Source organism: Sorex araneus, chromosome 5 (assembly GCF_027595985.1).
Source record: "Sorex araneus isolate mSorAra2 chromosome 5, mSorAra2.pri, whole genome shotgun sequence".
NCBI classification, from domain to species: domain Eukaryota; kingdom Metazoa; phylum Chordata; class Mammalia; order Eulipotyphla; family Soricidae; genus Sorex; species Sorex araneus.
In genome coordinates this window covers 96,436,822-96,464,768 of record NC_073306.1, presented here as the reverse complement: position 1 = coordinate 96,464,768, position 27,947 = coordinate 96,436,822, and the positions used below count along the sequence as shown (strand labels likewise).

The window sequence follows — 27,947 nt, the reverse complement described above, 5'->3', positions numbered from 1 at the left end:
AAAATGTTAATCATTTTTGTGTAGGGAACTGAAGAAATCTCAGTGAAACATTTTGTAGAGAGGTCTTTTGTTAGTGTAACATTTGACCTCCTATATCTTTGGAAATCATACAACTTGGCTAATGTTGTCCTTAAAGAATTAATCAAGTAGATTGTTAGGCCCTAGTTACAGCTGAGCCAGCCAATTATGAGTTGCTCAGAAATTCATCACTGGCATGTCCAACCACAGTTTCCCACATAAAGCTTAGTAGAAATATGTGGAGATAGGCCATTTCCACCCAGCACAGCTACAACATGTGTTCAGTGAAATAAATTTCAACAGTCTTGCCTTAGTGAAACAAATGACTTGAAAATCCTATTTCTGTCTTTACCCATAATACCTTCTCCTGCCAGCATCACTCAGATTGCCCTATTTAGTTAAATGCAACAAGAGATTTTATATCCAAACACTCTTCTGAATTCAAAGAACTAAAGTCACATGCCACAAACCTAAATTCATTAGTAAGTTAGTGAAATCCCCAAAGAACATCTTTAGTCTTTTGACCATTGTGACAACGCCCTCCCAAGGTTTACTAAGAAGAAAGCTTTCCTTGCACAAGACAAACGAAAGGGGCCAGAGCAGATGAAGACTGGTTCTCTAAGGAGAGGGCAGTGCCGTTCTTAAATAAAGAAGCTCCTTTCAGATAAGCAGAATCAGATTCCAGTTCATTTGCTTTGCTGGCTACCCTTACTTTGAACTCTCATATTTAACCCAGCAGGCTTCAAAGCAGGTGAGAAAATGACCTACCACTTAAAAGCAATTTTTCCTTTTTCAGGAATTCTGGCCTTGGTAAGTATCAGCTCTGATATAAGCACATTCCACATCTCCAGGGATTTATGCAATTTTTTTTTTCATTACTCTAGGTCTAATGTCAGACTTGGTTTTAATCTGAGCCAGGAGAAAAGTCAGGGAGGAGACAAAGTTCCAACTTGCTGAAAGTGAAGTCTTAGTCCACATAGCTTCTTACTATGCAAATGGACACACATGCATGGGATATTAGAACCATTAATATTCTAGTTCATTTTCTTCATTTACCTAAATCTGTTGTACAGCAAACATTATCAAAAATCATTAATTCTACTGGAAAGTCCTCACAAAAATAGCAGTTTTGCAGCAAATGCTTTTTAATAAATTTAAACTGAAGTTATTCTAGCTGGTGAACAATAGGAAAAGATTTATCAGATAAAAGCTATCAGGAACAATGGTAATAATGGAGGAAAGGAAAATTTCTTAGATTGTCCATCTATTTCTACCATATTTGGCTATCAAATAGCTAACTTAATTGAAGATCCTAGCCAGGGCAGTTTGAAACTTATCACAGATTTCTTTCTATAAGTCACTTTGCCACTGCTGAGAACTGGAAACATTTCTCAAGTTTCTGTAGTCCTCAGATACTGATGTACCAGGAGAGCACGAATGTACTATGTGAGCCATTCCTAACCACCACTGATGCTAGTGTTTCTATGGGGAAGTGCATTTTGAATTTGCTATTTATTACGAGGAGTTCAAATGTGAAGTGCTGCATTTGGTGACTTGATGATAAAAATGGCAATAACAACTGCTAACACCTAGAGCAGAGCTTTTTAAAAATACATTACATATTTTAAATGCATTAAACCCTCACTAAAATACATGAGGCAGTATGCTTCTTGCTTTACAACTAAGGGAACAAAGATTTAAATAACTTACCCGAGGCTCATAGCTAATATGTGACAGGGCTAGAATTCAAAGCAAGTGTCTAGTTCAAATGCTCATAAGGAATACAATGTTGGGGGCTGGAGCGATAGCACAGTAGGTAGGGCATTTGCTTTGCACTTGGCCGACCAGGGTTCGATTCCCAGCATCCCATATTGTCCCCCCAAGCACCGCCAGGAGTAATTCCTGAGTTCATGAGCGAGGAGTAATCCCTGTGCAATGCTGGGTATGACCCCCCCCCCAAAAAAGTTAGAGACTGCCCACTCTGTAATCATTTGCCATTAACTTGTAAATGGAATCAGTCTTGAAATTACTGTACACCAAATATTGATTTTTTCAGGCACTTTCAGGAAATATTTAGCATTTTGGAGCTCAAAATATACATGTTAAAGTCCCAGGGACAAAATGTGGCTGTAAAAATCTACACTAGTCACAAAAATACCAAAAATAGTAAATGCTTATTTATTGTCCATCAATTAGAATAGCATGTGGTCAAAAATAAAAGCTTTGATTTTAAAATGTGTGATTTTTCATTCTCCACTCTACTGAGGGAGCGCTATGGCGCTTCTGTGATACCACCTTACAGCTTCTTCTGCTGCAGTGACGGTGCCACAGGTAAAGGTAAACGCTACATCCTAACGCTGATGGATCGAACAAATGATGAGAATACTCCACATTCTTTACCAACAACTGCTACATACCAACTACAGTCTGTACCTCCCTCCTCACTTCATTTTACCTCCTTCCAATCCCCGAGATAAATTCAGGAACTATCTCTTCTTCTTCCTGTCTACAGTCTCAAATACACAGTGTCTATCTTTTCCAGTTGTTAAATGGATTCCCTTTCTAGTACAATTTTTTTCCATGTCATATAACACAATACAGTCACTTCAGATGGAGACTCACTGACTCCCCAGTCAGCACGACAGCCAATACAGATGATACAATTACTAAACCTTCTTTACACTAAACGAAAACATTTTTCCACCCAGATATCAACAATCCCTGAGCAACAATGTAAAGTCATTCTTCCTGAAGCCTGACCCAGATCAAGGTCAGACACGGACTCCTGGGCCTATAACTAGTGGAACTTCATATGTTAAACAGTAGACATTTAGGGAAAGAAGAGAAACCAGTGCTCTGAATACTGGTGCCAGAAGAAAACGAACCAACCCTGTCCTTCTTTTCTTTACTTTTCTCACATTCTTTTTTTACTTCCTGGTGGTGCACAAGCTCCCTCCTGGTTCTGTGCTTGGGGATCATCCCTGGCAGTGCTCCATATGAGGGACCCTATGCAGTGCCGGAGACCAAGCCCAAGTCAGCTGATTGCCTTACCCACTGTCCTCTCAGTCCCTGGCAGGAGAGGGGTTGTGAAGGAAGGAAAACAAATTGTGAAGAAACAGAGAATTAGAATGTAAGCTTACAGAGAAAAATGTACAATATACATTATTAAGGGATAAATTGTTTAAAAGGTTATCTGATTTTGTTTTGGGTTTTATGTTTTGGTTTTTTTTGTTTTTGTTTTTTGGGTCACACCCAGCGATGCACAGGGGTCACTCCTGGCTCATGCACTCAGGAATTACTACTGGCGGTGCTCGGGGGACCATATGGGATGCTGGGAATCGAACCTGGGTCGGCCACGTGCAAGGCAAATGCCCTACCTGCTGTGCTATCACTCCAGCCCCCTTATGTTTTGTTTGGGGGGCTACACCTGGCAGTGCTTAGGGCTTACTCCTGGCTCTGTACAGTGATCTCTCCTGATGTGGCTTCAGGGTGCCTGGAACTAAACCTTGGCCAGCCACGTGCAAACCAAGCACCCTACCCACTGTACTATCTCTCTGGCCCCTGTTTCTCTGTTTTTCTGTGTGGGACTGTACTAAACCAACATTTTTCTTTCTTTTCTCCCTTTTACTTTTGATGGGGGTGCATCTGGCTGTGCTCGGGGCTTCTTCCTGGCTCTGAGCTCAGAAATCATTCCCAGCAATGTTCTGGGGATTATATAGGGTGCCAGGGAAGAAGCCATGTCAGCAGTACACAAGGCAGGCACTTTACCCAGTGTTTTCTTTCTGAGCCTGAACAACTGGAGAGATGTAAAGAAAGGCTTTTTAAAAAAAAGGTTTAGAGACTTTTATGGGTATCTAGGTAGCTTTACTTGACCCAGTAAAACTTTCAATTTAAAAGTTTTAAGCAGGGGCAATCTTGGGCTGGGGCCGATACTTGTTCGTGCTCCGCCGAGATTCAACCCGGGTGGCCATGCTTTTGCATGGCCGCTTTGCTGCTGAATGACCAAGATCCAGAGCCAGCTACACTACTTCTGGTCCCAGCAAGTGCTTGCACCCATGTCTCTAGACTGTGAACTAAGCCTTTTCCCCATGCTGGCCGAGGAGGGGAAATATCCTTCTTCCTCGGTTTTTCTTCCCTTTGTGGGAAGAAACAGCATGGCGTCCGCCATATTATGGGACTTTTAAGCAGGTATGAACTTGGTGGCATGGGAAGGAGAAAAAAAAATGTGTTTTGAACTTGAAACAGTGGGACACTTGGGCAGTCTCGGGCCAGGGCCGATACCGGCTCGGGCTCCACCGAGATGCGACCCCGGTGGCTATGCTTTTGCATGGCCGCTTTGCTGCTGAACAAGCAAGATCCAGAGCCAGCTACACTACTTCTGGTCCCAGCAAGTACTTGCTGCCATGTCTCTAGACTATAAACTAAGCCTCAGCCCCATGCTGCCCCAGGAAGGGAAATGGTGCAATTTCCAACATAAATCTCCCTGAACTTAATTAATAAAATACAGAAATCCTAAACTTCATATCTCTTCATTCTCATCAATGGAAAACTAATTATCAAATGCTTCCTTGTCAGTAGGGCCGTATTTTTTGGGGGTAAACTCCAACAACAATAGTGAGTTTTGTGTTGAAATATGGAATGTAATCAAGGTAAAGAGAAATGAAGTGAAATTTTTCAGTTATGCAGGTGGGGGTGGCGGGGTGGGGGGTGGGAGGTATACTGGGGTTTTTTTGGTGGTGGAATATGGGCACCAGTGAAAAGACGGGTGTTTGAGCATTGTATAACTGAGACATAAGCTTGAGAACTTTATAACTTTCCACATGGTGATTCAATAAAATAAACAAACAAATAAATAAATTAAAGTTTTAAGCAAAAGAACAAAATAATCATGAAACATCTTTTCTACTATCAGTCCTGACAAACTCCTTGACCTGGCTCAGAAAATAGAGAAGTAGTTCAAAATTAAAATATTAAAAAATTAAAGTCTTACATAGTTCTATACCTAAGTTTGGAGGAGGTTAATAAGAACTGGCATACACAGTAATACTGGATGAAGAAGTACATTCTATACCCAGAGCAAATGTTTCTTCTGTCCCACCTTATAACTGCGATCAGGAATTTAAAGAACAGAAAATCCTTAGAACTAATTAATTCATTTAGTTAAAAAAAATAAAAAGCATTGGTGAAGGGATGGGCACTCAATCATTGTATGACTGAAACATAAGCACGAAAGTTTCTAATTACTTTAATTAGTAACAAGTACCACATTTACCACCAAAAATGTTCTACAAAGAACAACTTTATTATATAAAGCATTATATACTTTAAACTTTTAAGCAACAAAACTATGGTTCAAGTCACAAAAAAATGACATATTTATAGCAACACTTTAGAAATCAATTCCTATAATTTACTGTAACAAATATCTTCCATTGCTCAACTGTACAAACAGATCACATATGGTTTCTTGCATTTTACAAATATTCTACAAAAGTCCTTGAGATCATACTTACAGCTTTAGCTAAAACACCCATGATTTCAGGGAACTGGTGTGTGAGAAGGGCTATCACTGCTGTGGAAGAACACAGTCCTGCTGTGAAATGGATGAAAAAAGGAAGGTCTTTCTTGGGGTAAACAGAAACATGATGAAAAGCTGCGAGGGAGAAAAGTAGAAATGGAGTTTTTCAGAGTAATAGTATAAATGCTTTAATATTTCAAAACAATCTCTTTTTAAAAACAACAACAACAAGAGAAAACAGTTTTTAAAAGAGAGAGAGGTTCTGGAGCAGCAGGAAGCTGGAGTTGCACTTGCCTTGCACACAGCTGCCCTAATTCCTAATTCAACCCCAAGCACCACATAAGGTCCCTCAAGCACACCAGGAGTGACCCCTAAGTACAGAGCCAGGAGTAAATTCTGAGCACTGCCAGGTATGGCCCCCAAAACAAAACAAACAAAAAGAGTGTAGAAGAAAGGGAGAAAGGCAGGGAGAGGGGAGAGGGAAGAGGAGGAAGGAAGGAAGGGAGGGAGGAAGGGAAGAAGGGAGGGGGAGAGAGGTCAGAAAAGTGTGTGACTAAGCAGAGCAGAGCTAGCTCTTCATTATTCGCTCCCACAATAAAAGCATATCTACAGAGCCAGATATTTGTCTACACAGCCAGAGACAAAGCACTACAAATATATATTTATATACAGATTTCCTAGAATCATCAGTTTATAGTTTTACTCAGCTATTTATTTTAAAGAACAGTTTTAAAATTTTTTTGTTGTTGGTGTTGTTTGTGTTACTCCTGTAATGCTCAGGGGTGACTACTGGCTCTGCACTCAGGAATTACTCTTGGCTGGGCTTAGGGTTGGGGGTGAGGACCATGTGGGATGTCAAGGATTGAACCCAGGTCAGCTGAGTGGAAAGCAAGTGCCATACTTGCTGTACTATTATGCTGGCCCCCAGTTTTATTCAGTTATTAATAAGTGTTCCAGGACTGGAGAGTTAATATAGTGTGTAAGGCATTTGCCTTGCACATACCTGACCCAGATTAGCTCCCCAGCACCCCATATTGTCCCCAAAGCCCAGTGTGACCTAAAATGGGGGGAAAAAGGTGTTCTATTATGTGGCCTTTACATTCAGTAGAGTAAAAAATGAGTTAGTATGATAAAGTCCTAGACTGAAGAGCATGCGTGAAGTTCTCTGTTATTTTACCACTTTCACAGTACAATTTTACTCAGTATAATCTTTTTAATGATTGGATACTTCGGTACCAATCATATTAAACTATTCATATCTTATCTGAAATTTTAACAATGCTGACATAAATCTATTATAATGCTTGGCAAACAGTAGGTGCTCAATACATGTCTATGAAACTGAGAACTATTCTGGGACTTCTTTAGTCCAGAAAGTTGACCACTCAGAGCTGGACACAAACCCAGGAATTCCTGATGTAATATCCTGCATAAGTAAAGAATGACTAATTCTGTACTGAGTCAAGGTCAGCTATAAATTTTACTCCTTTTTAGACATAATGATTCACAGAGAAGATTACACCTCAGTTTTCATCAGTAGTCATGGAGTTTTCTATACTATATTCAGAAAGTATATACCAAAACCCAAAGCCATTAAAAATAGAGAAAACTTCTAGCCCTGCACTATTTAAAGTAAAAAATACTAAATCTGAATTTCTCTTAAAGTTAGAAACTTTTAAAGCTTTAGAAACACTGTGTTTTTAGCATCCAAAGATCCAACAGGTTCATTTTTCCAATCTCTTAATCATGAGAAGATGGGGCTGGAGCAATAGCACAGCAGGTAGGGTGTTTGCCTTGCACACAGCAGACCCGGATTCAATTCCCAGCATCCCATATGGTCCCCCAAGCATCACCAGAAGTAATTCCTGAGTGCAGAGCCAGGAGTAACTCCTCAGCATCGCTGTGTGAGACCCAAAAATAAGCCGAGAAAAAAAAATCATCTTTTTTTTTTTTTTTTTTTGCTTTTTGGGTCACACCTGGCGATGCACAGGGGTTACTCCTGGCTCTGCACTCAGAAACCACCCTTGGCAGTGCTCAGGGGACTATATGGGATGCTGGGAATCGAACCTGGGTCAGCCACGTGCAAGGCAAATGCCCTACCCGCTGTGCTATTGCTCCAGCCCCGAGAAGAAAACTCTCTTAGCACACCAAGAGAAACCAACCAAGGCACTTGCAAAGACTGGGAACAAATACCTTCATGTGCTAATAGTTGATATAGTTCCCATCATTTGAGAAATACCAAAATTAGTAGTTTATCCCATCATTTTGTGGTTTACAAAATAATTTATATTGGTTTGTTTGATTTTTTCAATAATGGCCCTATGAGATAGTACTAACCCTACTTTTTAAGGTAAAAAAAAATGAAGTTTCATTGAAATACTTTCCTAAAATTATACAGCAGAAGAAACCCATTTCTCTATATATTGCTTTCTCTAGAATCATTTGTCAGTCAATATTTGGCTAATTCATCAAACTATGAATCACCAGTATAGAAAGAGTCTCTTGGAATTCAAGTTCAAATTTCATCACCGGCTTGCTGAGAAAAATGTATCAGGAGGCATAAAAAACAACTAAACAGCTATGTGATCGAGGGGAATAGTTCAAGTTTGAGCTTGAATTCCAGAATGTTGTAAGTCATATCAAAGTTGAAGGAAAATTGAAAACAAAAAACATTACATACTCCTGGGTATTAAGAATTCCACATTATTTTAATAAACTGTTCATTCTGTCACAGTTAGAGACTAGAGAAAATAACCTAAGGACATACAATATAATCAAACTATCTCCACCCCTAGCACATCTCTCCTTTGGTACCTTATAAATTTGCAAATGAGTGTCACCCTATATGGAGCTGAAGACCTGCCCAAAATAAAACTACTTTTACGATGGGAGGCATCACCCTCCCCAACCTCAATCTTTACTACAAAGCAGTAACAACTAAAACAGCATGGTACTGGAACAAAGGCAGAGCCGTAGACCAATGGAACAGGGTGGAATACCCTTACACACAACCCCAAATGTATGATCATCTAATCTTTGATAAGGGAGCAAGAGATGTGAAGTGGAGCAAGGAAAGCCTCTTTAACAAATGGTGCTGGCACAACTGGACAACCACATGCAAAAAAATGGGCGTAGACCTTGACCTGACACCATGCACAAAAGTCAGATCAAAATGGATTAAAGACCTCAACATTAGACCACAAACCATAATGTACATTGAAGACAAGGTCGGCAAAACCCTCCACGATATTGAAGATAAAGGTATCTTCAAAGGTGACACAGAACTAAGCAATCTAGTAAAAACAGAGATCAACAAATGGGACTACATTAAACTAAAAAGCTTCTGCACCGCAAAAGATACAGTGAGCAGAATCCAAAGACTATCCACAGAATGGGAAAGGATATTTACACAATACCCATCAGATAAGGGGTTGATATCAATGGTATATAAAGCACTGGTTGAACTCTACAAGAAGAAAACATCCAACCCCATCAAAAAATGGGGTGAAGAAATGAACAGAAACTTTACCAAAGAAGAAATACGAATGGCCAAAAGGCACATGAAAAAGTGCTCTACATCACTAATCATCAGAGAGATGCAGATCAAAACAACCACAAGATACCACCTCACACCACAGAGACTAGCGCACATCCAAAAGAACAAAAGCAACCGCTGTTGGAGAGGATGTGGGGAGAAAGGGACCCTTCTACACTGCTGGTGGGAATGCCGACTGGTTCAGCCCTTCTGGAAAACAATATGGACGATTCTCAAAAAATTAGAAATTGAGCTCCCATTTGACCCAGCAATACCACTGCTGGGAATATATCCCAGAGAGGCAAAAAAGTATAATCGAAATGGCATCTGCACATGTATGTTCATTGCAGCACTGTTTACAATAGCCAGAATCTGGAAAAAACCCGAATGCCCTAGAACGGATGACTGGTTGAGGAAACTTTGGTACATCTATACAATGGAATACTATGCAGCTGTTAGAAAAAAGGAGGTCACAAATTTTTTATTTAAGTGGATTGGCATGAAAAGTTTCATGCTAAGTGAAATGAGTCAGAAAGAGAGAGACAGACATAGAAAGATTGCACTCATCTATGGCATATAGAATAACAGAGTGGGAGACTAACACCCAAGAATTGTAGAAACAACTACCAGGAGGTTGACTCCATGGCTAGGAGGCTGGCCTCACATTCTGGGGAAAGGGCAACTCAGAGAAGGGATCACCAACTATAATGTAGTCGAAGGCCATGTGGGAGAAGGGAGTTGCGGGCTGAATGAGGGCTAGAGACTGAGCACAGTGGCCACTCAACACCTTTATTGCAAACCACAACAGCTAATTAGAGGGAGAGAACAGAAGGGAATGCCCTGCCACAGTGACAGGGTGGGGTGGGGGGAGATGGGATTGGGGAGGATGGGAGGGATGCTGGGTTTACTGGTGGTGGAGTATGGGCACTGGTGAAGGGATGGGTTCCCGAACTTTGTATGGGGGAAGCATAAGCACAGATGTGTTTAAATCCGTAACTGTACCCTCATGGTGATTCATTAACTAAAAATAAATAAATTTATTATTAAAAAAAAACAAACTACTTTTTAAAGCCTATGTCTCTCTCACAACACTCAATCCCAACTAGGACTTTATTCACGTTACTGTGTGAAGATGGTGTTATGCCAGATAATCTTTATAATGATTTGAGATACATTTTTTTATTTTTGGCCAGGGGAGGAGTGGTAGGGGATACTTAGCTTATGTGTGGTTAGGCACTCAGAGATCATCCTGCACTTGGGGGGCTATATAGAGTGTCAGGCCTGGGTGGGCCACATGCAAGGCAAGTGCCCCGCCTGCTGTATTTTCTCTCTGGCCTAGTACATTCTTTGTGAGATCTCCCAAGTGCTGCTTCAGGAACACTAGGGGCTGCTCCGGGCAATTCTCAGTCAACCTGGCAGACAGCTGGATGACCTAAGGATATGGTACTGCTCAGGACCTGCAGTACTAGGCATTATCTAGGTCATCTGGTCAGCACCTGGGGCCTCCAGGGACTGTAATGCTCAGGGGACAATGTGATACTGGGGAATAGACATGCAAGGCATTTGCCTCAACCCCTGTACTATCTTCTCTGGCCCCAAATTACAGTCTTGCATTTCAACTTGCATTTCAGTTCCATAACTGAAGATTTGCTCCTCTGTCTTAAGTATCATTGTTACTAACATTTTTTGTCTGTTTTTGGCAACACCTAGTGATGCTCAGAGGCTACTCCTGGCTCTGCACTCAGGAATTACTACTGGAAATATTAGGGGACCATATGGGATGCCAGAGATGGAACCTGGGTTAGCTCTATGCAAGGCAAATGCCCTACCTATTGTACTATCGCTCTGATCTCTATCCTTATTCCTATTTATATAGAACATTAAAAAAACTTCTATCATCACCATTCTAGAAAGAAAAAATAAAATTTCTCTCATCCTTTTAATTGCCAAAGTCAATGTGTTCTTCTCAGTAACTACTTTATAAAATCTCAGATTTTCCTCACTGGAAATCTCTTCTTCCTCTTAGTGTCTAAGATGTCTAGTTCCGAGTCCTTCACTGAATCTTGTAGATTCCTTACCCACTCCTTAGATTTTTCTGTGTCCCTGTGATTACACCCTTATTTTTTCACTTTATAACTTCTTTTTATGATTGAATTCATGCCTAGAACCCAAGTTGGTTTGGTGATGGAGAGAGAGAGAGACATATTAGGATCCCTTGATGTTTTGTCTATACAATGTGATAAATAATTAATTAGACCACAATAACTAGATATGGGATGGATATCTGAATAAATCTGAGGTTCTTCCTAAAATTTTTATAAAGTGGGATTAAGACATTAGTCATGCTCTATCATCTGTCTGAATAGATGTCATGTAAATTCAGAACCGTATAGGGACATCAATTTAACTACATGAAGTCTGAGAAGGGAAGTCAAAATGTACAGCAAGAGATATGGGGCTGGAGGGATAGCACAGCAGTTCGGGCGCTTGCCTTGCACTCGGCCAACCTGGGTTTGATCCCCAGCATCCCATATGGTGGTCCCCTGAGTAGCCAAGAGTAACCCCTGTGCACTGCTAGGTGTGACCCAAAAAGGAAAAAAAAATTAAAAAGGGAAAGAGATATGGGGCTGGAGACACAGTATGGCAGGTAGAGCATTTGCCTTGCATACAGCTGACCCAGGTTTGATCCCTGGCACTCTATATGGTACTCCAAGCCTGCCAGAAACCAAGAGTAAGCCTAAGCATTGCAAGTTGTGCTCGCTATGCCCCCCTCCCCCAATAAGCAGACTGACTGGGAAACAGAAATGGGAGCTCATACAAAGAGATGATAGAACTGGGAAGAGAGAAAAAAGAAAGTAAGAATAGGAGAAAATGCTACTGCAATTTCTTTTCTATTGCCTTTAGATTCTTTGGGGTTATCCAGGTTCTTTCCAACAATTTCCTCTTAAGCTAGTTTGAATAATTTTCCATTATTTATACACAAAGAATGTATAATGTTTACTGTTTAAAGACTATACTTTTGTACTATATTATATATAAGTATATCTTAGTATATAAGTATATCTTAGTCCCATATATTATTGAGCCCTGTAGCACTGTCACTGTCATCCTGTTGTTCACCGATTTGCTTGAACGGGCATAGTAACATCTCCATTGTGAGACTTGTTACTGTTTTTAGCATATCGAATATGCCACAGGTAGCTTACCAGGCTCTGCCTTGCAGGTGAGATACTCTCGGGAGCTTGCTGGGCTCTCCGAGAGGGTCGGCTGAGTGCAAGTCAAATACCTTACCCGCTGTGAAATAAAATGTAAAAACAATGTATGTGTTGGGGAATGTCGCTCAGAGGTAGAAAGTATGCCTTATATATTCAATTAGAAAAAATTAAAAAGGCTATTCATGAGGGCCCAGGAGTGGTAAAAGCACCTGCCTAAAAAGTGTGAGGCCTCAAGTTTGCTTCTGGGGCCATCCTCTAACACCAATAACTGTCCTTGCAATGTATGTTTGGAACGCAATACTGCCAAATAACACACAGCCTCGATGCATCTTGGTCAGGGGTGTGCAACCTTCAACAAACACTACAACCAGAATGTGCATAAGCACAACTAAAAGTGCAACCCCTGGCAAGCAAGTGTCCACGTCCTACAGCTGTAAGTGTACAGCCCCGAAGAGCACTGTGGCCAATATGTGAACACTACAATCATTCATGTTTGTAACCCCTGGTCACTGCAACAGCAGCAACCAAAAAAAGTATGAGAGGGAGGGGAAAGACTATATATGTATATATGCCAAATAGATTACATAATATTTTAACCTATACAAATGTATGTATGTGCATACCCGTGAGACCTTAGAGATGTGATGTTCTCAAATCCTGAACTTCACAACTTCTCCCGCTCTTATTTCCAAACATGCTTCTCCTACTGCATGATAGATTTACCCTTCTTCAAGCCTCCCAAGCACTTGCCCATAACTGCCTTACAGTTTATCCCACACAAATCACACATAACACACGGTTTACCAGTCTTTTTACTAACCTATGAGCAGCAGAGTTCAGAGAAGGGCAAGAATAAAAAAGGCACTGTTTACAGCAGATCTCGCAAGAATTAATAAATCCAACTAATTCAAATAATATTTGGGTACCATTTATATAAAAAATATTATAGAATAAAGGAAACTCTAGCCTATAAATTTACTAGGTAAAAGGGAGATATTAAGAGATACCCAAAGAACTTTGAAAGCTCAGAATACCAGATAATTTCTCTTATGTAATAGAGAAAAATAAAAGGCCCTGAGCAAAAACAAAAGTATACTTTAGCTTCCATAATCTCCCCTAAATTTTCATTTACTTGTTTGAACATTTTACGTTCATTAAATTCTTAGTTTGTTTTGTTTTGGGACGACACCCAGCAATGCTCAGGGGTTCCTCCTGGCTCAGGAATCACTCCTGGTGGTGCCAGGCACAAACCCTGGCACAGGCAAGGCAAGGGTCTTATCCACTGGCCCAGGCTCATTAAATGTGAGCGTTGGAAAACTGCAACTTTCTTCCTAGATCTTAATTCTAATGTATGGGCTTCAAGACTAAAAACTGGCAGAGGTTTGTATTATATGAGACATGTTGCTAGTATTTATAACCTTCACAATGCTTTCTTGTTGGTTAAATGATAAAAATAAAATTCGAGGGGCCGGAGCGATAGCACAGCGGGTAGGGCGTTTGCCTTGCACGCGGCCGACCTGGGTTCGATCCCCGGCATCCCATATGGTCCCCCAAGCACTGCCAGGAGTAATTCCTGAGTGCAAAGCCAGGAGTAACCCCTGAGCATCGCTGGGTGTGACCCAAAAAGCAAAAAATAAATAAATAAATAAATAAATAAAATAAAATAAAATTCGAAGAGGAAGCTAGCTGTTCGTAGAGGAAACTACTGAGCGGATAACAAGACAGCTGAGACAGAAAATACAGATGAGAGGTTTTCAACTGCTAGTCTGGGCCACTGAAGTAAAAAGGCTGAAAAACACTGGTCTAGCCTATTCTCTAGTGAAGGTTAGCATCTCAAAAGAAAAGGTATGCAAACAATCTCAGGAATCAGTCTACAAGCTTCTGGGTGTCCTAATTCACTGTTCCTTGTAAAATTGGGAAGCAGAGTTTCTCCAACTTTGTTCTTTAGTGTAAACTTTGTTTTTGATATCTTTTTCAATAGCGATCACTCCCAGCAGGGCACAGGACCAACAGGGTCATGCCCAGGAGACCATTCAGTGCTGGGGCCTGACCCCGGAGACTTGCACTACTGGGCACATGCTCTACCACGTGGACTACTGGCCTTTCTACCCACCCCCTACTTTGGTATTTCATATCCTTTAACTTTCCATATACATTTTGGCTCAGCTTGTCATTTTTTTGGGTCATTTTTGAAAAATTCCTTATGGTATTTTGAAAGCACTAATAAACAATTTATTAAATACCCAAGTGTAGGATAACATGGGGTTTGTCCTTTTACCCTTGCCTTAGGGAACATAATTTACCTTAAAGCAATGTCCTTTCTGTATGGACACAGGAAGATAATATTTTGCTTGTAACTTGGGAGTTGATTGACTCCAATAATATTTACTTCTGGGCATCTGCTTTCTTAACTCAAGTTGCCCTCAGTTCCTAGCACCCCAAAAGCAGGATCCCGACGAGGGACAGGACGGATCCAGGGCAAGCGGTGAGTTATGTGCTACCCTGGCATCGAAATGGGCTAGGCCAAAGTGCCACAATACTCAACTATTAAGTTGAGGGCATGATCATGGACAATGCTGTCATGATACAAAAGTAACGACGAGATTAGGACCCTGCTGGGGTTAGGAAGATTAACCTAACCTGAGGACTGTGGTCTGGAGATGTCCTCAGGAAAACCAAACTTTATATCTCTTACTGTGCTCATACAGAATAACAGTGTTAGAAATATTAGAAGTAGATTTACTATAACTATTTAAGCAGATTACTAGCTCACACCCTGACACACCCTTGTTTGAACCCCCACCCTTGAGCTGATCTTCTTAGATGAGATTTCCTTAGATGAGATTTTGTTAATCTCCTCGAGAAATGGTTTTACTCTCCTTTGTTTATTTGTTGATGTTAAACCCACTTTTGTGTCACCACCCTGTGTAATTTGCTATATAAACTAAGACTGTGGGGCACTGGGGGGAGATAGAAGAGACGGGGGGAAAAAGAAGACAAGGGAGACAGAGGAAGAAGGAGACAGAAGAGGGAGATAGATGAAGAAGACAGAGAGATAGAAGAGACAGAGAGGCAGAAGAAGAAGACAGAGGAAGAAGACACAGAAGCAGACGCAGAGACAGACGCAGAGACAGACGCAGAGACAGACGCAGAGACAGACGCAGAGACAGACACAGAGACAGACACAGAGACAGACACAGAGACAGACACAGAGACACAGACGAAGAGAGCACAGTGGCACACACATAAGCAGAGCACAAGGTGAAAGAAGTGAGAGCGAGCGGGGCAGAAAGGGAATTAGAGGAAGATCCAGAGAGAGATTGAGAACGGGGAGGAAGCAACGAGAGAGACAGGAGTGTATAGAGAGGAGATTGGAATAAACTGTGATTGAGACCAACCAGCTTGGCTCCATTCCTTCCTTCACCTGCCTCTTCATCGCCATCAATCTCCCCGGGGTGGGGGAAGCGGCTGGAGACTACCGAACGCTGGCAGTGGGAGAGATAGAGCCCCGAGTGGCCTTCTTCTTTTTTGTGTTTTTACACACCCAAGGATCAATACATCAATTTGCAGAGAATTGGTATAATCATACATCAATGACCTAACAATGCCTTGGTCAACAACTGGCCACCAATATGATGGTGTTTCAGCAGGCCATCAGAGTTGTATAAATAATTCCATGAATATACACAATCACCTAACATTTCTCATGAAACATCCCTTTTGTTAATCACTGTATGACTAATAAATAATACTGAGTTTTCTAATTCATAAACATGGAATGTATTCCTATTTATTTAAATTTAATTTTTCTCAGTGATATTCTATACATTTTAATGTATAGGTTTTCTCTCCATTATAAAAAAACTTATAATGATTTGAATTTAGAAAACAATTCCTTTGTTTTCTAAATTTTGTTTCAAAATGTCCATGCTAGTACATATCATAATTTATAGCAATCTTGCTCAATTAATTTTTTTACATATACTAGGACTTTCTACACAGAAAATCATGTCATCTGTAAATAAGACATTTCACTTCCTCCTTTTCAATATGAATGCCTTTTATTTTTTTGTTTGTCTACACTGACTAGAAATTCCTTTATAATGATGAATTAGACTGGTGAGAGAAGACAGCCTTACTAATGGTTACAGAGAGCACTCAGACTTTCACCATTAAAGAGGTTATTATTTCATAGATGCTTTTTTATCAGATTAAGGAAATTCTCTTATTCCTGTTGTAGAAAACTTTTATCATGAAGTTGTGCTGAATCTCTCAACTGCCTTTTTTACATTTACTGTTTGTTAGTATCAAATATTTCAAATTTAAGTAAACTTTTAATTTATGAGGTAAATCCCATTTGGTCTTAGAGTATAACGCTTTTTAGATGTTGTTTCAGTTTGTTAATATTATGCTGACATTGGGGCCAGAGCAATAGCACAGTGGATAAGGCTTTTGCCTTTCACACAGCTGACCTGGGTTTGATCCCTGGCATCCCATGGTCCCTCAAGCACTGCCTGGAGTAAATCCTGAGTGCAAAGCCAGGAGTAACCCCTGAGCATCGCTGGGTGTGACCCAGAAAGAAAAAAAAAAGTTAAAAAAAATTATGCTGACATATCAGTGGATCAACATGGAGAGTATCATGCTAAGTGAAATGAGTCAGAAAGAGAGGGACAGACATAAAAGGACTGCACTCATTTGTGGAATATAAAGTAAAATAATGGGAGACTAACACCCAAGGATAGTATGATAAGGACCAGGAAGGTTGCTCCATGACTGGGAAGCCGGCCTTACATGCTGGGGGAAAAGGCAGCTGAGATAGAAAAGGGACCACCAAGTAAATGATGCTTGGAGGGCTCACTCAGGATGGAAGATATGTGCTGAAAGCAGACTATACACGAACCATGATGGCCACTTAATACCTGTACTGCAAACCATAACACCCAAAAGGAGAGAGAGAGAGTAAAATGGAATGTGCCTGCTACAGAGGTAGGGTTGTGGGGGTGTGATGGTGGGGTGATGGAGTGGGGGTGGCGGGAGGGATACTGGGAACACTGGTGGTGGAGAATGGGCACTGGTGGAGGGATGAGTACTTGATCATTGTATGACTGAAACATAAGCATGAAAGTTTGTAAGTCTGTAACTGTACCTCATGGTGATTCATTAAATTTTTTAAAAAAAAAACTGTTTACATACCAAAAAATTAAAAAAATAAAAATATATATGCTGACAACCACTGCATCTATATTTATAAAAGATATTGTCCTGTATTATTTTATAAAAGATATTGGTTTTGGTAGTGTCTTTTCTCATACTGATATCAAGGTAATACTGGTCTCAGAATGAATTGGGAAATGTTTTCTTGAATTCCTTTATTTTCTGAAACTGATATTTCTTCTTTAAATATTTAAAATGGAAAAAAATGTTTATAATGGGGCCAGAGTGATAGTTCAGGGATAAGGCACTTGCCTTATCCATGGCCGGCCCAGGCTTAATCCCAGGCACTCAATATGATCCCTCCACAAAGCACAAACCCCTTTTCAAAATAGTTGTAAAATGACTGTTCTTGGGGCCAAAGTGATAGTGCAGTGGGTAGGGTGCTTGCCTTACACGGACCAACCCGTTTGATCCTCAGCAATGCACATGGTCCCTCAAGCAAGGTCAGGAGTGATGCTTGAGTGCAGACCCGGGAGTAGAATTTGAGTCAGCTCTGGAGCCAAAACAAAAACAAAAAGATGACTTGCTCCTATTATTTATCATCTGGTGGTGATAGAGGCGAGAACCAAACCTAGGACCACACACATGCAAAGCAATTCCTCAACCACTAAGCCACATCTTTCCTTTTTTCTTTCTCTTTCTGTCTTTCACTGTTTCTCCCTTCTTTCTCTTTCTTCCTTTTTTTCCTGCCTTTCTCCTTCCCTCCCTCATTTCCTCTCCATTTTCCTTTCCTTTCCCCCACTTTCTTTTTTTTTGTATTATCTGATTCTTTTTATTTTTTTAAATTTTTTTTATTGAGTCATCATGTGGAAAGTTAAAAAGTTTTCAGGTTTAAATCTCAGTTATACAATGCTCGAATACCCATCCCTTCACCAGTGCACATATTCCACCACCAAGAATCCCAGTATAGCTCCACCCCGCACCCCCACACCCCTAACCCCCCCAACGCCCCTAGCCCCCACACCCTTAGCCCCCCCACCTGTGTAACTAATAAATTTCACTTTACTTTCACTTTGATTGCATACAATATTTCAACAAAACTCACTATTATTGTTTGGAGAGTCTCTCCCCTAAAGTCAGACCTGCTGAAAAGGAAGCATTAGATAATTTGTTTTCCATTGCTGAGGATGAAGAGGTATGAGGTCGAGTGACCACACTTAGCGGCCTCTCGGTTTTGGGTTTCTGTATTTTAGTATTTTAGTAACTAAGTCCAGAGAGATATCTGCCAGAAGTTGCATCGTTGCCAACTTGTACTTCTCAGTTACATTATATTCCACATATGAGTGCAATCTTTCTATGTCTGTCTCTTTCTTTCTGACTCATTTCACTCAACGTGATACTTTCCATGTTGATCCATTTATATGCAAATTTCATGACTTCATGTTTTCTTACAGCTACATAGTATTCCATTGTGTAGATGTACCAGAGTTTCTTTAACCAGTCATCTGTTTTGGGGCACTCTGTTTTTTTCCAGATTCTGGCTATTGTAAACAGTGCTGCAATGAACATAGAAATACATATGCCATCTCTACTATACCGTTTTGCCTCTCCGGGATATATTCCCAGGAGTGGTATTGCTGGGTCAAATGGAAGCTCAATTTCTAATTTTTTGAGAATCGTCCATATTGTTTTCCAAAAGGGCTGAACCAGTCGGCATTCCCACCAGCAGTGAAGAAGAGTCCGCTTTCTCCCCGCATCCACGCCAACACCGGTTGCTTTTGTTTTTTGGGATGTAGGCCAGTCTCTGTGGTGTGAGATGATATCTCATGGTTGTTTTGATCTGCATTTCCCTGATGATTAGTGATGTGGAACATTTTCTCATGTGCCTCTGAGCCATTCGGATTTCTTCTTTAGGAAAGTTTCTGTTCATTTCATCACCCCATTTTTTGATCGGGTTGGCAGTTTTCTTCTTGTGGAGTTCAACCAGTGCATTGTATATCCTTGTTATCAACCCTTTATCGGATGGGTACTGCATAAATATCCTTTCCCATTCTGTAGATTGTCTTTGTACTTTGGTCACTGTTTCTCTTGAGGTGCAGAGCTTCTTAGTTTGAGATAGTCCCATTTATTTATCTCTGTTTTCACTTGCTTGGCCAGTGCTGTGTCAGCTTTGAAGATACCTTTGGCTTCAATGTCGTGGAGGGTTTTGCCAACCTTGTCTTCAATGTACCTTAGGGATTCTAGTCTGATGTTGAGGTCCTTAATCCATTTTGATCTGACTTTTGTACATGGTGATAGGTGGAGGTCTAAGCCCATTTTTTTGCATGTAGCTGTCCAGTTTTGCCAGCACAATTTGTTAAACATGCTTTCCTTGCTCCACTTCGCCTTTTTTGCTCCCTTATCAAAGATTAGATGGTCATATATTTGGGGGGATGTGTCAGAGTATTCAACCCTGTTCCACTGGTCTGCCGCTCTGCCTTTGTTCCAGTACCAAGCTGTTTTAATGACTACCGCTTTGTAGTAGAGTTGGAAGTTGGGGAGGTTGATTCCTCCCATTTTCTTTTTCCCAACCCCCACTTTCTTTTGTATCTTCCCTTCCCTCCCTTTCTCCTTTCTTCCTCTCTGCATTTTATCTCTTTTTCTACTTTCCCTCCTCCCTTTCCCCATTCTCTTTTTTCTCTCATCCTTTCTTTCTTTTATTACTTTTCCCTCCCTCAGGTCTCTGCTCCCTCCTTTCCCCTTCCTTCTCCTTCCTTTGGGCAAGATCTCCAGGTCTCATGAATACAAGACAAGTGCTTTACTGAAAAGCCACTTTTATGGCCTTTTTTTTTTTTTTTTTTTTGCTTTTTGGATCACACCCAGCAATGTACAGGCTCATTACTCCTGGCTCATGCACTCAGGAATTACTACTGGCGGTGCTCAGGGGACCATACGGGATGCTGGGAAACGAACCTGGGTTGGCCGTGTGCAAGGCAAACGCCCTACCCACTGTGCTATTGCTCCAGCCCCTATGGCCTTCTTTTTATCATTTAAAATTTTTGTGTCCTTTATTACATCTGCACAGGATTTTAGTCAATAATATTTATTTGTCTATTTATGCATTTATATGGTACAAGTATTGAGCACAGGGCCTCATGTGTACAAGGCATGTACTCTACCAGTAAACCAAATCTCTGTCCTCAAAAGATATTTAGAAATAAATTATTCATTATTCAAATACATCCTACAGAAAGCTGAAATAGTAGTTTTCTCTTCAGCTCTCCCCCAAAATTAAAATAGCATTTAAATAGTATTTAGATGATTTCTCCCACACACACACTTTATTTAAACACCATGATCTACAAAGTTGTTCACGATGATTTGTTACAGGCATTCAATATTCCAACACCAATCACATTGCCACTGTCGCCTTCCCTCCAACATTTAGACTCTTTTTAAATTTCAAACAAAGATATCTAAAATGAGAGATATCGTATTTAAAAAAGAACTTGACATCATAAGTATACAAATCTTAGAATATTTACTTACTAGGTAAGAGTTCTCTATCAGCAGTCTCAGTGCAGCTGGGATACGGGTAAAAGAGATGGCCTTTCTCTAACGGGTATGGAATCATTCTAAAAGCTGAGGGGAGAAAATACACATGTTGACAGCTCAATCAATAATCACATCTACCCTATACTACAGACAAAAACCATTCTGTAAACGTATTTTGGTTGGGGTGTGGGGGTCATTACCAACGGTTCAGTGTAAGGGCCTGAAGACACAAGGCAGCTCGGGCCCTGCAGTGCCAGAGACATTCAGGTCACCCAAGCAATGCGGGGGGCCTCCGGAGCCACACCCAGCATTGCTTGGGGGTTCCCAGAACTACACTCAACAATGCTCAGGGCCCCATGTGCTCCCAGGACTCAAACCCAGATCAGTATCTCCCAGTGATGCTCTGGGACCATGTAGTACTGGGCATCAAACCCAGGTCAATATTTCCCAGTATTATATACAATTATATACAATTGTATATAATTATATAATAATGATATAATATATAATTACATCACATATATATGTGATATATCATATACAATATATTATGTACAGTTATATATAGGCTGGAGTGATAGCATAATGGGTAGGGCCTTGCACACAGCCGACCCGAGTTTGATTCCTCCGCCCGTCTTGGAGAGCCAAGCAAGCTACTGAGAGTATCTAGCTTGCACAGCAGAGCCTGGCTAGCTACCCATGGTGTATTCGATATGCCAAAACCAGTAACAACAAAGTCTCACAATGGACTTTACAGGTGCCCGCTCGAGCAAATTGATGAGCAACGGGATGACAGTGACAATGACAGTTATATATAATTATATATGATATATAATATATATGATATATATAATATTATATATATCGTATATATGATATATATATATTCCCACAGCATTTTAGAGGGTTTTTTTTTTTTTGTCTTTTTGGGTCACACCCAGCGATGCTAAGGGATTATTACTGACTCTGCACTCAGGAATCACTCCTGATGGTGCTCAGGGGACCATATGGGATGCTGGGGATCAAACCCAGGTTGGCCAACGTGCCAGGCAAATGCCCTACCGGCCCCCTAGAGGGAGATTTTTTTTTTTATATTTTTTTAAAATTTTATTTATTTTTAATTAGAGAATCACCGTGAGGGTACAGTTACAGATTTATACACTTTTGTGCTTATACTTCCCTCATACAAAGTTCGGGAACCCATCCCTTCACCAGTGCCCATTCTCCACCACCCGTAAACCCAGCGTCCCTCCCACCCTCCCCAATCCCATCTCCCCCCCACCCCACCCTGCCACTGTGGCAAGGCATTCCCTTCTGTTTTCTCTCTCTAATTAGCTGTTGTGGTTTGCAATAAAGGTGTTGAGTGGCCGCTGTGCTCAGTCTCTAGCCCTCATTCAGCCCGCAACTCCCTTCCCCCACATGGCCTTCGACTACAATGTAGTTGGTGATCGCTTCTCTGAGTTGACCTTTCCCCGGAACGTGAGGCCAGCCTCGAAGCCATGGAGTCAACCTCCTGGTACTTATTTCTACAGTTCTTGAGTGTTAGTCTCCCACTCTGTTATTCTATATACCATAGATGAGTGCAATCTTTCTATGTCTGTCTCTCTCTTTCTGACTCATTTCACTCAGCATGAAACTTTTCATGCCCATCCACTTAACTACAAAATTCTTGACCTCCTTTTTTCTAACAGCTGCATAGTATTCCATTGTATAGATGTACCAAAGTTTCCTCAACCAGTCATCCGTTCTGGGGCATTCGGGTTTTTTCCAGATTCTGGCTATTGTAAACAGTGCTGCGATGAACATACATGTGCAGATGTTGTTTCGATTGTACTTTTTTGCCTCTCTGGGATATATTCCCAGCAGTGGTATTGCTGGGTCAAATGGGAATTCAATATCTAATTTTTTGAGAATCGTCCAAATTGTTTTCCAGAAGGGCTGAACCAGTCGGCATTCCCACCAGCAGTGAAGAAGGGTCCCTTTCTCCCCACATCCTCTGAGGGAGATTTTTTTAAGTGAAAGAATTACTCATTGGTAAATCTAAGTTTTAGAGAACAATGAATTATCTGGCTGGAATACAATTAAAGGGAGTTAACATTGCCGGGTTTCCCCTTGCCTCAGTTTTTCTCATTAAAAATACAGTAAGAGGGAGCCCGAGACACAGTTAAGGGTTAAGACTTCAGACTTTAGCCAGACTGTGGCAGATAGTCCTCACGCACCACCAGGAGCAAGTCCAGAGCACAGTCAGATGTGTCCCCCCACCCCCTACAAAAGAAAAATCCAAATGGAAAAAAAGATACTAAAGTTAACTCACCTTCAAAGTTACCATTTCTACTTTAAAGAATCTTCATAAAATTGAAACATGTAAATTTGGGGGCCGCACCAGACAGTGCTCAGAGCTTACTCCTGGCTCTGTGCACTTGGGAATTACCTGTGGTGGTGCTTGGGGGACCGGATGCAGTGCTAGGGATCTGAACTGGGGCAAATCTCATTCAAGGAAAGTGCTTCACCTCCTATACTATGCAGTCGGAATGTGTAACTGCTGCATGACCTTTAGAAAAGCTCTCAATGGGCAGGGAGGGTGGCCCCAAGGGCGAGAGTGTAGGTGATCCCTGGCACCACATGGTTGGTTTCCCAGCACTGCCAGGTATGGTCACCCCCACCCAAATTCTTTTTTTTGTTTTGTTTTTGTTTTTTGGGTCACACCTGGAGATGCACAGGGGTTGCTCCTGGGTCTGCACTCAGGAATCATTCCTGGCAGTGCTCAGGGGACCATATGGGATGCTGGGAATCGAACCCGGGTCAGCCTCGTGCAAGGCAAACGCCTACCCGCTGTGCTATTGCTCCAGCCCCCCCACCCCAAATTCTTAAAGACTCTTAAATTCATGTGTAGGATAGCACCAAAGCTTTCCACTCAGCAGAGCTAATTTTATATAAAGAGTTACAAAGTATCTTTGTGTTGTTTTGTTTCATTTGGGAACCATACCTGGAAGTACTCAGAGATCACTCCTGGTGGGCATCAGAGACCCTACGGTGTATCAGGGGCCTGCCCAGATCAGCAGCGTGCAAGGCATGCACCCTACCTGCTACACTATTGCTCTGGACCCAAAGTCTAGCTCTTTAGCCAAACCTGGCCCACTATCTGTTTTATATAAAAATTTGAATAGAATAGTCATATCTATTCATAATATCTCAAGTTGCTTCCACGTCACAAGAATTGGGTAGTTGTGACAGAGACTGGCCACAAAGACCAAGTATCATTATTAGGTAGAGATTACCCATACCTGATCTAGATTACGACTCTGCCTTTGCTGTTAGAATGACAGGGCTTGCACACACCTGGTTGCAGACCTCATATACAAGGTTCTGGTGCTGGGGCACCAAATCACCAAACAACAGTGTTTCCAGGATCACACTCTCACTGGCCGCAAAAGGTGCTCCAGCATGAAGCTACCCTGAGGCTCCTTGCAAACCTCTTGAAAAAGGGATCTTTATAGATCTGATCAAGTAGCCGAGTACTTAGCAAAATGGTGACGTAGTTTTGTTTTTATATTATTGTTAGGCTCCCTAACATTTTTCCAAAATACAGATTTTGTTTTTCTCATAAGAAGAATTAGTGATTTAGAGCCTTTTCACCAGTATTAAGCCCCCTACCTTGCACACAGCCAACCCTACCAGTCCCCAGCACAGTAGATGGTCTGCTAGCATTGGTCAGAGGTATTAGTGCCACATCTTTAAAAGAATACTTACTGCCTTCCCATGTACACTGTAACAGATTAAGAGCACCTTCTATTCTCTTCCAGTGCTGAAGATGAAAGAAAGCATAGGCAACTGCTTCACTATCACCCCGTTTCAGAATGTGTTCTGGAGGTAAAATCAGACTTTTCATCTCTAGTAAATACTGCAGAAATAACATACACAGACACACCACAAAAAGAAAAATTAAACTGTTAAATTCAAATACCCAGAAAAAATGTAAAGTATTATATTTATTTTTAACTTTTTTTTGGTTTTAGGGCCACACCCAGCAATGCTCAGGGGTTGTTCCTGGCTCTGCACTCAAGAATCACTGCCAGTGGTGCTTGGAGGACCATATGGGATGCCGGGGACTGACCAGGGCTGCCCACATGCAAGGCAAAAGCTCTACCTGCTGTAATATCACTCCAACTCCTACATAATTTCATACTCAATTTAATTTTAAGAGTAAATATCAAAATAGTTGAAGTGACATGAACATCCTAGTGATAATGTGTACAAAATTATTATAGATGCAAATGCTGAAGTGTCAAAATATTTCTATAAGTAAAACACAATTAAAAGGCTTATGTGTGACCTTGCTTGCTACAGAATGAAAACTCAAGCTAAGGAAATAATCACTGTATCACTGTCATCCCATTGCTCATTGATTTGCTCGAGCGGGCACCAGTAACATCTCCATCATGAGACTTGCTGATACTGCTTTTGGCATATCGAATACGCCACGGGTAGCTTGCCAGGCTGTGCCGTTGTGGGCGAGATACTCTCGGTAGTTTGCCGGGCTCTCCGATAGGGGCAGAGGAATAATGTGAGAACAAATTTTTATTATTTTTAAAATGAAATATAGAGCCAGGGTTGAGGATCTTGGTTCAAACCTGGGTATTACAAACAAAAAAAATTAAGCATAAAAATCATAAAAGTATCACTATCACTGTCATCACGTTGCTCATTGATTTGTTCGAGCGGGCACCAGTAACGTATCTCAGTTTTATTGAGAGACTTATTGCTACTGTTTTTGGCATATCTAATACGCACAGGTAGCTTGCCAGGCTCTGCTGAGCGGGCTCGATACTCTCAGTAGCTTGCCGGGCTCTCCAAGAGGGGCGGAGGAATCGATCTCGGGTTGGCCGCGTGAAAGGCGAATGCCCAACCGCTGTGCTATCGCTCTGCCCATAAAAGTATAATCTTGGAAAAACACTTCATGACAATGTTTAAGTCTTTTTCTTATTTTTATTCTATAAATAATTAGAGTGAATTCATCTATATAGATTAATTTGACGGTGATGCTCAATCACATAAACATTTACTGAATGCAAAACATCATGGCTGTCATGGAATATCCCGAAAAAAATGCGGTCTACTCTTGGGAGCTTCCTAATGTAATGAGAAAGACATCTTAATTAAATAATTATAATCAGATTGTGGGGAGTGCTTTATTAAAGATATTAACAATCCACATAGGAATATAGATAGGAGGTATTAATTTCTTTTAATTTGCTATTATTAATAACAGGTTTATGAACCTATAATTAAGATACTTTAAATGTTACCCATTTAAAGTATACATTTCAATAGATTTTAGCATATTCACAGATCTGTGGAACTATCCCCATCATGCTAGAACATTTTTATTACCTAAAAAGGAAACTACATGACTCCAGTTAGACCTTTTACTTCCCCACTCACTCTAGCCTAAATAATCAGTAACTCATGATCTCTATAAATTTGTCTACTCTGAACATTTCACATGAACAGAATAACATATGTTCTTTTTTCTTTTTTTCAGGGGTGTGGGATATTCCCAAGTGATGCTCAAAAGGCTGCCTTCTGTCCTCCCGGGGTTCTTAGCTAATAGAGCTGGGAGTTGAACAGATCCAAGGATGTGATTCTGCTTAGGTACTGTTGTGCTAAGGATTAGCCAGGTCACCCTAATGGTGCTGGGAGGGGGCCCTCCAGGTCCACACCTGGTGATGCTCAGGGGCCCTCAAGGTTATATCCAGTGATGCTAAGGAGACCATCCAGTATTGCTAGGAACTAGTCACGTGGAAGACACAAATGAGCTTTAACCCTTACACTATCTTTCCAGCCTCATAATATGTTCTTTTGTAATCGTTTCTTTCATTTAGTATGTTTTCAAGGTATATCCACATTATATCAGTACCTATTCCTGTTTGTGGCTGAATAATATTTCATTTTATGAATAGCTCACATTTGTTTATCTATTGATCATTTGGTAGGTAGTTGCTTTTAACTATTTGGTTAGTATGAAAACTACTGCAATTGTGCTTGATACTATGTAAAATTTGTATTTCTATATCTTTTGAATATGCAGGTGTGGAACTGATAACTCATATCATAGCTCTATGTTTAGGATTATGATATTAATCTATAACTAAAGTAGCATAATCTGGGCTAGAATGATTTTACAGTGGGTAGGGATCCCTAGCATCCCATATAGTCCCACAAGCACCACCAGGAGCAATTCCAGAGTGCAGAGCCAGGAATAAACGCTAAGCATCACCAGTGGTGTGGTCCCAAAACAAAACCAAAATCTCAAAAGCAGCATAACTACAGTTACTATGTTAATCAAATTACTTGAAGTTACAAAACTTGTATGACACCATTACTATTAAAGATATCAATTTAAAACTAACCTTTTAAATTCATATTTAATTAGCTAAATACTTTCTTCCAAAGATCGAGGAGAGCATACTTTCCTTACTAGAATAATTCCCAAGTAAGCTCACTGTTCCTAAATAATGTGATAGAAATTATACAAGATTAAAATCCTATTACAAAATAAAGCTATATCAAAAGTACATACTTTTCAAATTCGAAGTTTTTTTGTTACACAAACTAATGAGATAAACAACATAAATTAAAGAGTTGAATTTGTAAAACTGCTACAGACACAAAGAATTTTAAAAGCAAAAATGATAACAGTTTAAAATGCATACCTTAGGCTATTAACCAACACATAGATACCAGTCACATTAATATATCTGAATAAATTTTCCTTTTTTGTGTGAAATGTGCTTTTCCAACACTTGCTGGACTTAATGCCCACTTTAGGTATTACACCAAACAGAAAATTTGAAATACAAAAAGGAAAATAGTAATTACTCTTACTCTTGATGCCTGGCTCTCTTCTCAAAGTTTAAGAATGCTCATCAATTTATTTTGGCAGATGTCACAAGCTATGAGATTATTTACTAAT

General features: G+C 40.6%; 1 protein-coding gene across 2 annotated transcripts in view; it reads right to left on the bottom strand.

Moving 5' to 3' along the window:
• Positions 1-27,947, bottom strand: part of ST7L (suppression of tumorigenicity 7 like) — a 124,161-nt gene that overhangs the window by 12,035 nt on the left and 84,179 nt on the right. For both annotated transcript variants that reach the window (XM_004616267.2, XM_055138209.1), the window contains 3 exons: positions 24,725-24,875; positions 20,969-21,061; positions 5,532-5,671 (listed from right to left, as the gene is read on the bottom strand). In XM_004616267.2, coding sequence (XP_004616324.2) covers positions 5,532-5,671; positions 20,969-21,061; positions 24,725-24,875 — 384 coding nt within the window. The remainder of the gene's footprint in view (positions 1-5,531; positions 5,672-20,968; positions 21,062-24,724; positions 24,876-27,947) is intronic.